The sequence below is a fragment of the Marmota monax genome, unplaced genomic scaffold (assembly GCF_021218885.2).
Source record: "Marmota monax isolate L192 unplaced genomic scaffold, Marmota_monax_Labrador192_F-V1.1 WCK01_AAM20220418_F8-fsc00253, whole genome shotgun sequence".
NCBI classification, from domain to species: domain Eukaryota; kingdom Metazoa; phylum Chordata; class Mammalia; order Rodentia; family Sciuridae; genus Marmota; species Marmota monax.
In genome coordinates this window covers 82,948-96,577 of record NW_026695237.1, presented here as the reverse complement: position 1 = coordinate 96,577, position 13,630 = coordinate 82,948, and the positions used below count along the sequence as shown (strand labels likewise).

Genomic DNA, 13,630 nt, shown 5'->3' with positions numbered 1-13,630 from the left:
AAGAACCAAAGCTCAGCTGAAATTATCTGAATCCTGACTTGAGCAGAAAATTGTGGCAGCCAGGAGCACATTTGACCAGACTCTTGAAAGAGAAGGCTTTGGAAAGGAGGATGTTTGGATGGACATTGTCAGGAGAGCTTGCAAAGATCACAATATTGGAAATATTTTCCAGGAGCAATAACTCAAACCAAGGAGCAAATGGGCTGGAACTATGCACACACCTCCTTGTCTATTCATAAGGGAAGAATCATGTATACACCTAGGCGATTGGCAGCTTGTCTGTTCCCAGGCTGGTAGTGTCTTCTACAGGACGAATGACTATTACTCTGTTTTTATTTTTTTTAAATTATTTGTTCTTTTAGATATACATGACAGAACAGTGTATTTTGACATATACATACATGAAGTATAACTTATTCTAATTAGGATTTCATTCTTGTGATTGTACATGTTGTAGAGCTTTGTTGGTCATGTATTCATATATGAACAGAGAAAAGTTATGTCCAATTCATTCTACTCACTTTCCTATTCCTATCCCCTGTCCTTTCTATTCATTTCCCTTTGTCTAATCCAATGAACTTCTATTCTTCCCTCCCCCACCTTTATTATGTGTTAGAATCTGTATATCAGAATGAACATTTGTCTTTCAGTTTTTTTTAATTGGCTTATCTCACTTAGCATGAGTGTCTCCAGTTCTATCCACTTACCTGCAAATGCCATAATTTTATTCTTATTTATGGCTGATATATATATATCTGATTGGCTCCTGTGCAGTATATAAGCTGTGTGTACTTCCTCATTAAATGAGATCCTGCTTCGACTTGTCTCCCTGGTGCATCTGATTGTCCTCCTGCAAGGGAAGGCTGGGTGCAGGCTGCCAGTCAACCTTTACCTCTCTTGGCTAGTCTTGATCGGGGTGTGTTTTCCCCGCTTCTCCCGCTGGTCAGGAGGAGACGGGGGGGGAGGCTAAGACCCCTGACATTCCTTAGCTTTGTCTTATGTACCCCAAATTTCCCAGTCTTCAAGGCCCTCTGGCCAACATTGAGTACCAGTGGAGTGCTTTTTTCTTTCACTCACATCCCAGAGAAGTAGAGTCATGGAGCTGTGAGAAGAGGCACTTCCCACAAATCCATCATCTTATCTCACCACCCACAACCCCACATTTTTAAATTTATAATGATGTTGAAGACTTTTTCACAAATTCCTTGGCAACTTGTACTTCTTTTGAGAAATGTCTATTTAATTATTTGTCCATTTATTGTTTGGAGTGTGTGTGTGTGTGTGTGTGAGAGAGAGAGAAAGAGAGAAAGAGAGAGAGAGAGAGAGAGAGAGAGAGAGAGAGAGAGAGAGAGAGAGAAAGAGAAAAAGTGTTTAGATTTGGAGTTCCATCTACCAGTTTACTTTTCAAGATTACTCAAAAAAAAAAAAAAACAAAAAACAAAAAACAAAAAACAAAAACCCCAAACAAAACAAAACAAAACCTTGCTTCATTGAGTCCACCAATCTTAAAATATTATAAATTTTGCCCAGTTCCAATCAGTTTTCATCTTGAAAGCCCCTCTTAATCCTAATTTAACCTGGACCCCAAAATATATGAATTCATTTCCCTAATAACTTTCATAAGATACTACTGAAACTCTTACAAGATGATGATGCTCCTGGTTGCAGTAAGTTTAATAAATCAATTTTGCTTGATTAAAAAAAAAGGTTTAGAGTTCATATTTTCTGGATATTAGTTCTCTGTCAGAGGAATAAAGATTTCTCCAATTGTGTAGACTCACTTTTCATGCTATCAATTGCTTCCTTTGCCATACAGGAGCTTCTTAATTCGACGCCACCCCTTTTATTAATTCTTGGTATTATTTCCTGAGCTTCAGGAGTCTTATTGAGGAAGTTGTCTGTGACAGTAAGTTGGAGTTTTGAGCCTAAGTTTTCTTCTAGGAGTTTCAAAATTTCTCAGTTAGTTCCTACATCTTCAATCCACTTTGAGTTGCCTTTTTGTTCAGGGTAAGAGATAAGGGTCTTGTTTCATTCTTCTACACATGGCTATACAGTGTCCCAGTGCCATTTGTTTTAAAGGATGTCTTTTTTCCTACTTAGTTTTTTGGCATCTTTTTCTTTTTCTTTTTTTTATTAGTTGTTCAAAACATTACATAGCTCTTGACATATCATATTTCATATATTTGATTCAAGTAGGTTATGAACTCCCATTTTTCCCCCGTATACAGATTGCAGAATCACATCGGTTACACATCCACGTTTTCACATACTGCCATACTAGTGTCTGTTGTATTCTGCTGCCTTTCCTATCCTCTACTATCCCCCCTCCCCTCCCCTCCCCTCCCCTTCCATCTTCTCTCTCTACCCCATCTACTGTACTTCATTTCTCTCCCTTGTTTTATTTCCCATTTTCCCCTCACTTCCTCTTATATGTAATTTTGTATAACAATGAGGGTCTCCTTCCATTTCCATGCAATTTCCCTTCTCTCTCCCTTTCCCTCCCACCTCTCGTCTCTGTTTAATGTTAATCTTCTTCTCATGCTCTTCCTCCCTGCTCTGTTCTTAGTTACTCTCCTTATATCAAAGATGACATTTGGCATTTGTTTTTTAGGGATTGACTAGCTTCACTTAGCATAATCTTCTCTAGTGCCATCCATTTCCCTGCAAATGCCATGATTTTGTCATTTTTTAGTGCTGAGTAATATTCCATTGTGTATAAATGCCACATTTTTTTATCCATTCATCTATTGAAGGGCATCTAGGTTGGTTCCACAGTCTAGCTATTGTGAATTGTGCTGCTATGAACATCATTGCAGCAGAATCCCTATAGTACGCTCTTTTAAGGTCTTTAGGGAACAACAGCAAATGTAGCAGAAGGCAAGAAATATTAAAATCAGAGCGGAAATCAATGAAATTGAAACAAAAGAAACCATGGAAAAAATTGACAAAACTAAAAGTTGGTTCTTCGAAAAAATAAATAAGATCGACAGACCCTTAGCCATGCTAACGAAGAGAAGAGAGAGAACTCAAATTACTAACATACGGGATGAAAAAGGTAATATCACAACAGACACTACAGAAATACAGAAGATAATTAGAAATTATTTTGAAACCCTATATTCCAATAAAATAGAAGATAGTGAAGATATCAATAAATTTCTTAAGTCATATGATCTGCCCAGATTGAGTCAGGAAGATACACACAATTTAAACAGACCAATAACAAAGGAGGAAAGAGAAGAAGCCATCAAAAGACTACCAACCAAGAAAAGCCCTGGACCGGATGGGTATATAGCAGAGTTTTACAAAACTTTAAAGTAGAGTTAATACCAATACTTTTCAAGTAATTTCAGGAAATAGAAAAAGAAGAAGCTCTCCCAAGTTCATTCTATGAGGTCAACATCACCCTGATCCCAAAACCAGACAAAGACACTTCAAAGAAAGAAAACTACAGACCAATATCTCTAATGAACCTAGATGCAAAAATCCTCAATAAAATTCTGGCGAATGGGATACAAAAGCATATAAAAAAAATTGTGCACCATGATCAAGTAGGATTCATCCCTGGGATGCAAGGCTGGTTCAATATATGGAAATCAATAAATGTTATTCACCACATCAATAGACTTAAAGATAAGAACCATATGATCATCTCAATAGATGCAGAAAAAGCATTCGACAAAGTACAGCATCCCTTTATGTTCAAAACACTAGAAAAACTAGGGATAACAGGAACTTACCTCAACATTGTAAAAGCTATCTGTGCTAAGCCTCAGGCTAGCATCATTCTGAATGTAGAAAAACTGAAGTCATTCCCTCTAAAATCTGGAACAAGACAGGGATGCCCTCTCTCACCACTTCTATTCAATATAGTTCTCGAAATGCTGGCCAGAGCAATTAGACAGAAGAAAGAAATTAAAGGCATAAAGATAGGAAAAGAAGAACTTAAATTATCACTATTTGTGGATGACATGATACTATACCTAGAAGACCCAAAAGGGTCTGCAAAGAAACCACTAGAGCTAATAAATGAATTCAGCAAAGTGGCAGGATATAAAATCAACACACATAAATCAAAGGCATTCCTGTATATCAGTGACAAATCTTCTGAAATGGAAATGAGGACAACCACCCCATTCACATATCCTCAAAAAAAAAATAAAATACTTGGGAATCAACCTAACAAAAGAGGTGAAAGATTTATACAATGAAAACTACAGAACCCTAAAGAGAGAAATAGAAGAAGATCTTAGAAGATGGAAAAATATACCCTGTTCATGGATAGGCAGAACTAACATCATCAAAATGGCGATTTTACCAAAAGTTCTCTATAGGTTTAATGCAATGCCAATCAAAATCCCAATGGCATTTCTTGTAGAAATAGATATAACAATCATGAAATTCATATGGAAAAATAAAAGACCCAGAATAGCAAAAGCAATTCTAAGCAGGAAGAGTGAATCAGGCGGTATAGCGATACCAGACTTCAAACTATACTACAGAGCAATAGTAACAAAAACAGCATGGTACTGGTACCAAAACAGGTGGGAGGACCAATGGTACAGAATAGAGGACACAGAGACCAATCCACAAAATTACAACTATGTTATATTTGACAAAGGTGCTAAAAGCATGCAATGGAGAAAGGATAGCATCTTCAACAAATGGTGCTGGGAAAACTGGAAATCCATGTGCAACAAAATGAATCTCAATCCCTTTCTCTCGCCATGCACAAAAGTTAACTCAAAATGGATCAAGGAGCTTGATATCAAAACAGAGACTCTGCGTCTGATAGAAGAAAGAGTTGGCTCCGATCTACATACTGTGGGGTCGGGCTCCAAATTCCTTAATAGGACACTCATAGCACAAGAGTTAAAAACAAGAATCAACAAATGGGACTCACTCAAACTAAAAAGTTTTTTTCTCAGCAAGAGAAACAATAAGAGAGGTAAATAGGGAGCCTACATCCTGTGAACAAATTTTCACTCCTCACACTTCAGATAGAGCCCTAATATCCAGAGTATACAAAGAACTCAAAAAATTGGCATCTTTTTCAAGTTTGGAATGACTGTATATCTCTGGGTTTGTCTCTGTTTCTTCTATTCTATTACACTGTTCTACACGTATGTTTTTATGCCAGTACCATGGTATTTTAGTTACTATAGTTCCATAGTATAATTTGATATCAGGTATTGTGATGCCTCCAGCATGGCTCTTTTTTAGTTGAAATTGCTTTGGCTATTCTAGGTTTTCTGTTCTTCCATACAAATTTTAGAACTTTTTTTCCTAAATTGGTGAAGAATGTCTTTGGTATTTTGATGGGGATTGCATTGAATCCATAGGTTGCTATTAATAATATGGAAAATTTTAACGATATTCTGCCTATCCATAAACATGGGAGGACTTCTCATCTTCTATTTCTTTTTTCAGTGTTCTGTAACTTTCCTGTGGAAATATTTTACTTTCTAGATTAGATTTATTTATAGGCATTTTATTTTATTCATTGAAGCTATTGTGAATGGAATTGCTTTCCTTATTTCTTTCTCAGTAGATTAACTATTGCTATAGAGAACAACTATTGATTTTGTATGTTGATTTTGTATCATGCTACTTTGATAAATTTGTTTATCAGCTTTAAAAGTCTTCTGGTGGAGTTTTGGGTGATTGATATTTTGACCATGCTTGCCATTTTTAATAGAAAAAGATCTATTGGAACACTGTTTACATTGATGTTATCCCTGCAGGACACTAGATGTTGCTGTGGGTTGGTCTTTGAAAATAAAAAAAAAATAATTCAGCTCTTATTGTATTAAAATGTTACTCTGAGTTCCACTAACATGTGGTCACTGATGTGTAATAACTCAATATCTGTGACATAGCCAGCTGAATACCCCTGCCCCAGACAAAAGCTCATTTGCATGAATGTCCTGCTCTCCTGAGTACTAGGAATTATTATAGATATGGGGTTTCCATGAAGTGAGAATTCTTGAAAAGCACAGTGTTAGCCTTTTGGTACCATGGCCTGGACTCCTCTTCTCTTCACACTTCAGGCTCACTTGGATCAGGGGCCTACTTCTGAACTTTGGGTGAGGAGGGCAACACTGACCTCTCATGCCCCATCTCCTCTCCTAATCATTAGGTGTCTCGCCTGTTTTTAGGAGCCACTTCCAAGGCTGTGGTGACTCAGTAATATTTGCTGTCCACCACTTCTTGAAGTCTTGTCTTCAGTGCTGGGAAAGTGTCCTCTGCTTACCATTTCAGCAGGTTCAGCAGAAGACCTGTCATTTCCCCACTTTCTATTGGGTGACACCAGAAGTCAGGTCCTAGAATGTCTGCATAATTCTCTTATACCTGGTATTAAGACAAAGTCAACTAAGAATAAACCTGCTCAAGGTGTTCAGTGGCATATAAGCCATCACCACCATGATGGGTGCAGGTGGCAATGTGACACCCTTGGTTCAAGCCTTAGTGCTTTGCATCTAAATAAAAATTTCTTCTTGTTTGGAGGTTGATTTCTGTCCAGTGTGGACTCAGGACATTTGTTCCCAAGGGTCTATATGGGATGATCACAAACACTTTCCCTCTCTACCCAGTAGTCACTTCAGTCAAAAGTGCCTTTTACTTCCTCAAGGTGTCATCAACACTGAAGCACATTTGGCCAACTTGGAAGAGGAATATTGAGAGAGAGAGGATAAGATAGTTGTGATTCAGGAGCATTTTATCATATGGATAGCAGATGACAGATAACTTATATTTGACAGGCTTTGCTTGCAAAATCGGAAACTAAATACTATCAGATGAAGGTGTATCCTGCATTTCCTGAGAAAGACAAAATGAAAATTAATAAAGAAAACCAGGTAAATCAAATGGGCGCTATCTTAGATCTATTGACAAACCAAGGGAGAATTCCATAATATAATATCCCAAATGACTTAAGAAACAAGTTAAAAATCACTTCTATCAAGCACCAGAAAAAATCTCAACCTGAATGAGTAAATACAACCTACAAACACCAATAACAACTCAAGTGCTAAAATTATGTGGCAGAAAAATTTTAAAGCAGCAATCATAGAATTACTTTAATAAGTAATATAAGGCATTCTTGAAACAAAGAAAAAGCAAAGCTAGGAAAAAATAACTCATAGAAATAATGGAAACAATCAAATGTAAATTATATAACTGCAAAATATACCAGATTAATTTTAAAGCAAATTTGTAGAGGAAGTAAGGAAGAGATAACAGTGCAATAAAAATTCAGATAGTAACACAACTAGAGGGAAGTACATATAATTATTACTGCACAGCAGGTGGCACTGCAGGTCTTCTCACAGGTTGGCAAGGCCTGAAACAGACACTTGTGGCTTATGTTTAATGACCTAGTGGTTCTCACTGGACTGAGTTAGAGATTTTAGCAGGTGTTTCCTCCCATGGGCAAACTCAGAGATCATAACAGTATAAACTCCCTGACAGTGGAGTTGCTCCCTGGGCTTAGCAACTAGAATCTGATAACGCTGGTGATGTTGGTAAAGGGCTCATGTTTATATAAGGCAACAACCAAGATGTGTTAGTAGACCAGCAGCAGTAAGATTTAAAACTGCACAGGATGGCCTGGGTATCTCTACTCGTCTTCTTTCTCCTTTCTCTCCTCACTCTGTGTTCAGATTCATGAGGATTTCAGAAACCTGACTTTGGAGTGATCCCTCTGCCCTTTTTCCTCATTTTGAACATGTTTATTTTCATTTCAGGGTTGAATTATCCACCTCTGGTGACTCAGGTGCCCTCACTGACCTTGTCTACAGAAGGGATGCTCATTTTCACCTGTGGCTGCTACTGTCTAACAGTCACAATGATCACTTTTCATATTGGTTCCATCAGAAGCCTAGCCAAGCCTCCAGGCCACTAATCTATTGTACAAACAGGTTGGAAGCATCCAGGGAAGGTCCCACTGTATGTGATGTGCCTTAGATGAAAGCCATAGGTAGGAGGTTGGGATTATGATTGTTTCTCAGGCTCAAGTTCCGGGCACTGACTACTACTTAAGCATCTCCAACATCCAGGATGAGAATGAGGCTGACTATACCTGTGGTATAACATTTTTGTGTTATTTGGTTAAGCTATGGTGTGACAAAAATACCTGACAAAAACAATTTAGGGAAGAAAATTTTATTTTGGGATCATGATTTCAGAGGCTCAGTACATGTTTGACTCTATTGCACTGGGCACAAGATGAGATAGAACATCATGGAAGAAGGACATGATGGAGGAATGCTGCTCAAGCAGCCAGGAATCAGAAGTGGGGGTGGGAGAAAGCAAAGTGGGGGTGGGATAGAGAACAAGAGAAAGCAAGGAGCCAGGGTCAAAATACAATCCAAGAGCACACCCATAATTACCTACTTCTTCCAGGCATGCCCCACCTGCCTAGATTTACCACCCAGTCTGTTCATATTATTAATCCATCAAATGGATAAATCCCTGATGAAGTTGGAGCTCTCATAATCTAATTATTTCACCTTTGAAAATTCCTATATTGGGGAACAGGCTTTCCAAACACAAACTTTTGGGGGGATATGTCTAAATCCAAACCATAGCACACAGGGATCCAGGCATATAGAGAAATGGGACAAAAATTCTTTTCTTTATTCAACTACCAAGGCTTCCCAGAGCTCTCAGAAAGTTTCTAGTGTCCTTAATATTAAAAAATGTTGATTAAAAAATCACAAGGAGAGATTGAGATGCATTCTGATTTCCTGTCAAGAGCTCCCCAGAAACCAGGTTGCTAGGCTGGGGTCCTATGAAATGATATGTAGGTTTCTAGTAATGATGAAAATGCTACAATAGATCATATTTCCCCTTGTTGATCTGTTGAATTGTTAGTACATGGGGTACAAGTACATTCTCCTTTCAGATTTAAGCACTGAGACTTAGGGCACATCTCATTGTGATACACTAAATTTATTTTGAATGACCATGCTTACAAGATAGTTTAACTTCCAACTTAAGAATTTGGAATTTTATCAACATGTTAGAGATTATTTTGGATAAATTAGTGATAGAGGTGATAAAAATTTTTAGATAGTGGGAGGAGAAACTTTAAACATTTTGGCTGCTTATAAATATTTTTCTCAGATATTTAGTGCTTGGATTTTGGCAGTAAGGAACAAGGAAGAGGATTTAATGCCACCATAGGAAGGTGAAAACTGATATGCAATAATCTACAAAAGAGGTAGGTAGAAGGAAGAGCTAATAGGGCCAACATTTTTGGTAAATCTACATTAGCTGCTTGTAGTAGAAAGTTACTCTCCAGAGCAAATGTGCCAGGTCAATAGGCTACACCATATAGTCTGAGCGTGTGGTGGGCTATACCATCTATGTTTGTACCCTATGTAATGTTTGTGCATCAATGAGGCATTGATCAGCATGCATTTTAGCCATTAAGTGACACATGGTTTTGGTTATAATGGTCAATTTTATGGTAAGATAAAGATAATTTCCTTTGCTTGTGAAAGCTCTACTATGTTTTACTTCCTCCACAGAGGGTAAGTTCTTGATATAAACATTTTTAACTATTTATACTATGGATATATTAATATTATTTAACTATGATTGTTTTTTTAAGTTTACCAAAGATGCATTTTTATGCAGATTTTCTTTTCAAAATCACTTTGCTGAGATACAAATTCCCATGGCATACATGTGAAGTGTACAATTAAATTTTTTTTCTAATTAGTTATACATGACAGTAGAATGCATTTTGGTTCATTGTACACAAATGAAGCACAGCTTTTCATTTATTTTGGTAGTATAAAATGTAGAGTTGCACCATATGTGCAGTTATACATGTACTTAGGTTAATGATGTCTGTCTCAGTCCACCATGTTTCCTACCCCTATGTTCCTTCCCCTCCTCTCCCTCACCTTTGCCCAAAGTTCATTCTTCCCTTTCTCCCTGCTCATCCCGCATTATGGATCAACATCCACTTACTCAGCCTTTGTTTTTTGGGGGATTGGCTTACTTCATTTAGCATATTATACAACTCCATCCATTTACCTGCAAATGCCATAATTTTATTCTCTTTTAATTCTGAGTAATATTCCATTGTGTATATATAAACTGCAGTTTCTTCATTCATTCATCTATTAAAGGGCATCTAGGATGGTTTTACAGTTTAGCTATTGTGAATGGAGCTGCTATAAACACTGATGTGACTGCATTGCTATAGTATGCTTCTTTTAAGTCTTTTGGGCATAGACTGAGGAGTGGGATAGCTGGGTCAAATGGTGGTTCCATTCCAAGTTTTTTAAGGAATTCCATACTTCTTTCCAGAGTGGTAATGCCAATTTGCAGTGCCACTAGAAATATATGAGTGTACCTTTTCCCCTAATCCTTTCCAACACTTATTATTGCTTGCATTCTTGATAATTGCCATTCTGACTAGAGTGAGATGGAATCTTAGAGTAGTTTTGATTTCCATTTCTGTAATTACTAGTGAAGTTGAACATTTTTTTTTCTTTTTTACTTTTTAATTTTATATCATGTGCGTTTGTTACAAATAAAAAAATCATCTATTTTTAAAAATACTTATTTGTTTGCATTAACACACTTCAGCAAAGAGGAGGAACTGCATTCAAATATGGCTAGCTAATCATGACCATGTTAATTGTACAGACTTTTCTTTCTTATTCTTCGGTACTGAGGATTGAACCCAAGGACTTGTGCGTTCTAAATACACCTCAGCATTGAGCAACATGCCCAGTCCCCAAAGATACTTTTCTAAGCAAACAGTTCTTACATATTATGAACTTGGCACTGAGCTAGGTGCCATAAAGAATAAACATAAATCGGACAGAATCGAATCCCTTTAAAAGGTGTAGTCAGCGAGGAGGAGGGAGAAGGACGTGAGTAATGTAGGAGAACACTGGAATTCTCTTCATGTGTCCATTTAGTTTTGCTGTCCTTTATGGAGTTAGTTCATGCTTCTTGTCTTGACAAGTCTTAGAAATCAACTAGAAAATATATATTTTATAAATGAATTTGATTACTAAACAAAGTATTAAATATATCAATTCTAGACTATCTTTATATACTTCTGCAGCTCTTTCTACCCTCTGTTTCTGGGTTCTGTCATTTTTTGTTATGAAAAAGAAGGCATGGAGGAGATCCTAAGCAGGCGGACTCTTCACATCTTTGCTCCATTTGATATGTGTCTGTGACAATGAAACCCAATAGGTAGCAGAGGTGCTAAAAGCCCCAAACAATGAGTGTGGGGTGGGGAGATCAGAGGGCATTTCACACAGCAGGCTGGGTAAATTTCTAGTCCTTACTGAGGATGGAAGCATTAGGGTGGAGGAGGCAAAAAGATTATTTGCATGAAAAATGTTTTGCCTACCACTTGTTGTGATTCCCATTTATCTGTAGTTATGTTTTAAAAGCTGCTTCCTAAGGAAATTCTTCCAGCCATTTCTCAAAGTAGTTTTTGTTTGTTTTGTTTTTGTTTTTTTTTGTTTTTTGGGTTTTTTTTTTTTTTTTTTGGTTTTTTTGTTTTTTGCAGGAGGGAAGGGATTGTTGAAAAATTTAAGTCATCTTAAAGGACAGAGGTTTAGAAGCATTTCATTATTGCAATGATCCAAACCCATATATGTCATTTCTTCCTCAAAATCCCACTTGGTGCTCTTGCCTGGCAGGGAGCATTGCTGGTGAGGATGGGGGGTGTAGGTGAACAGAAAGGGGTCTTCCTGTGGTGGATGGTAAGCGAGAGAAGGAACGTAGCTGTTGAAATCCACAGGCACTTTCTCTTCATAAAGCTCGCCCCCTGGATTTGGCCATAATGGGTGGCAGCTAGTTTTGGCAGCAGGTGGTTCCAGGGGAATCTGCTGGGGAAAGTTCTCCAAAGAATTCTGGGAAGGAAAGAAGTCACAAGGCCAGCTGGTCAGAGGAAAAGGATAATTGGGACAATAGTTGTCATTGAGAGGGCTTCTCCCCAAAGCAGCGTTTTTATTCCATGCTTGCAGATTGTCATAATCTGAGTAGACTCCAGAGGCAGAAGGCTGAAACAGGTCTCCACTATTGTAGATCCTATTACTGGAAAATCTGCATTTTTCATACAGCTTAGTGGGGTCTAAGGTGGAAGTCGGGTCTGCCAGATCAGTGGTTCCCCCTGAACCATAACTCTTGGAGAAGGATAAGCAATCATTCAGTGAATTCGGCTGGGGAGTGTTAGCTATTAAATGTCCACTGTAACTGCCAGGCAATTGGACACCTTCCTGGAATGACCAAGTTAAAGGTAAACTTCCCTGACTTTGTGTTTCACCTGGAAGAGACTTGGATCCTGGGTTCCCCTTCAGCTTTAGGGAGACAGAGGCAGGTGCCCCATGCACTTTCTTCATTGCTCTTCTTGCCTCAGCTTCTAACTTGGTTTCTGGCTTTGGATGATCATGCTCTCCCTTTGACTGGAAGAATATGAAGCGTCCATCGTGTCTCCAGAAGTTGGTGACGGGGAAGCCCCCATGGCCTCGGCAAGGAATCAGCTTCAAAGGCCCATTACAGTTGGGACAACTTTTCTTCTGCTGCTTCTGCCGGGCTTTGTCACAGATTGCAGGTCTCAGGTAGACCTTGCGCCCCTCCTTGGTAGAGCAGTTGTGGCCGCACACCACCACACCCAGACAGGACTTCTTGAGGATGCGAGAGTTGTGGTTGTTAGTGTTGCGCATGGCCCAGCTGCTCAGGTGCCGCTGTGCATTCCTGTCTTCTGAGCTGTATATGTGCTTCACATAGGAATCTGGCCACTCCTGGAACCAGTCGGTCTTTTTCACATTCTGTGGCAGTTTCATGTCATTAATGTCCCAGTTTAATACCTCTTTGTCTTCAGAATCAAAGTCTTCAGGTTCCATGATAAAGTCAGGTCACCCACACGTTTTCCTCTATTCAATTTCCTTCAATTTGAATTTGAGAATTTGCTCTCAAAGGTTCTTGATATAGGTGGATCAGCCTTCTGACTTCTTATCCAGATGTAGACAATATTGTCAAGAACTCATCTCCCGTTCAGGTCCCAGTAAGTTCTGGTCATTTTCCTGTTCCCTATTCCAGGTCAGGGTACACTATGCTAATGAGCTCTGGCAACAATCCAATCAAAATCTAGATGCTCTCAGCTCAGGATAGGTAAAAGCAGCCTGTTTCTTCTCAGCAGCCAACAATGTAATGAATATTCTATGGTGTGCTTCTGAACTTTCCCCTTCTTTATGTTGAGGACCTTGTAACTGAAATGGACATTGAGAAGAACCTTGTGAAGAAGTACAGATGTCTTCCTTCTTGTTTCATAGGGTAAGCCCAAACAGATTCAATCACTGTAGATCTTTATTCTCTTATCATTTATCCAGCCTGTCTCTTCTTCATTTGCCCAAATTGCCGAAGGCTTGGTGCAGTGTGATGAATAGGCCTTCATTCTGGAGCAGCAGAATGGTGTCGGAGAGCTATGGGAGGAGGCCCAACAATCTTGAACATTTTTAATTATATTTGTTGATTGATTGTATATCTTCTTCTGTGAAATGTCTGTTCATTTTCTTAGCCCATTTATTGATTGGGTTATTTATTCTTTTGGTGTTGAGTTTTTGAGTTCTTTCTATATCCTGAAAAT

The 13,630-nt window shown here is 38.3% G+C and overlaps 1 protein-coding gene across 1 annotated transcript; it reads right to left on the bottom strand.

Annotated features, from left to right (window-relative positions):
* Nucleotides 1-10,524: 10,524 nt before the first annotated feature.
* On the bottom strand, nucleotides 10,525-13,469 carry LOC124089436 (chorion-specific transcription factor GCMa-like). Its single transcript, XM_046439472.2, has one exon. It carries the CDS (start codon nucleotides 12,885-12,887, stop codon nucleotides 11,577-11,579), a length of 1,311 nt encoding a protein of 436 aa, XP_046295428.1. The 5' UTR covers nucleotides 12,888-13,469; the 3' UTR covers nucleotides 10,525-11,576.
* Nucleotides 13,470-13,630: the final 161 nt, after the last annotated feature.

Coding starts and splice junctions, on each gene's coding strand:
- LOC124089436 (XM_046439472.2), bottom strand. CDS start 12,887: ATGGAACCTGAAGACTTTGATTCTGAAGACAAAGAGGTATTAAACTGG.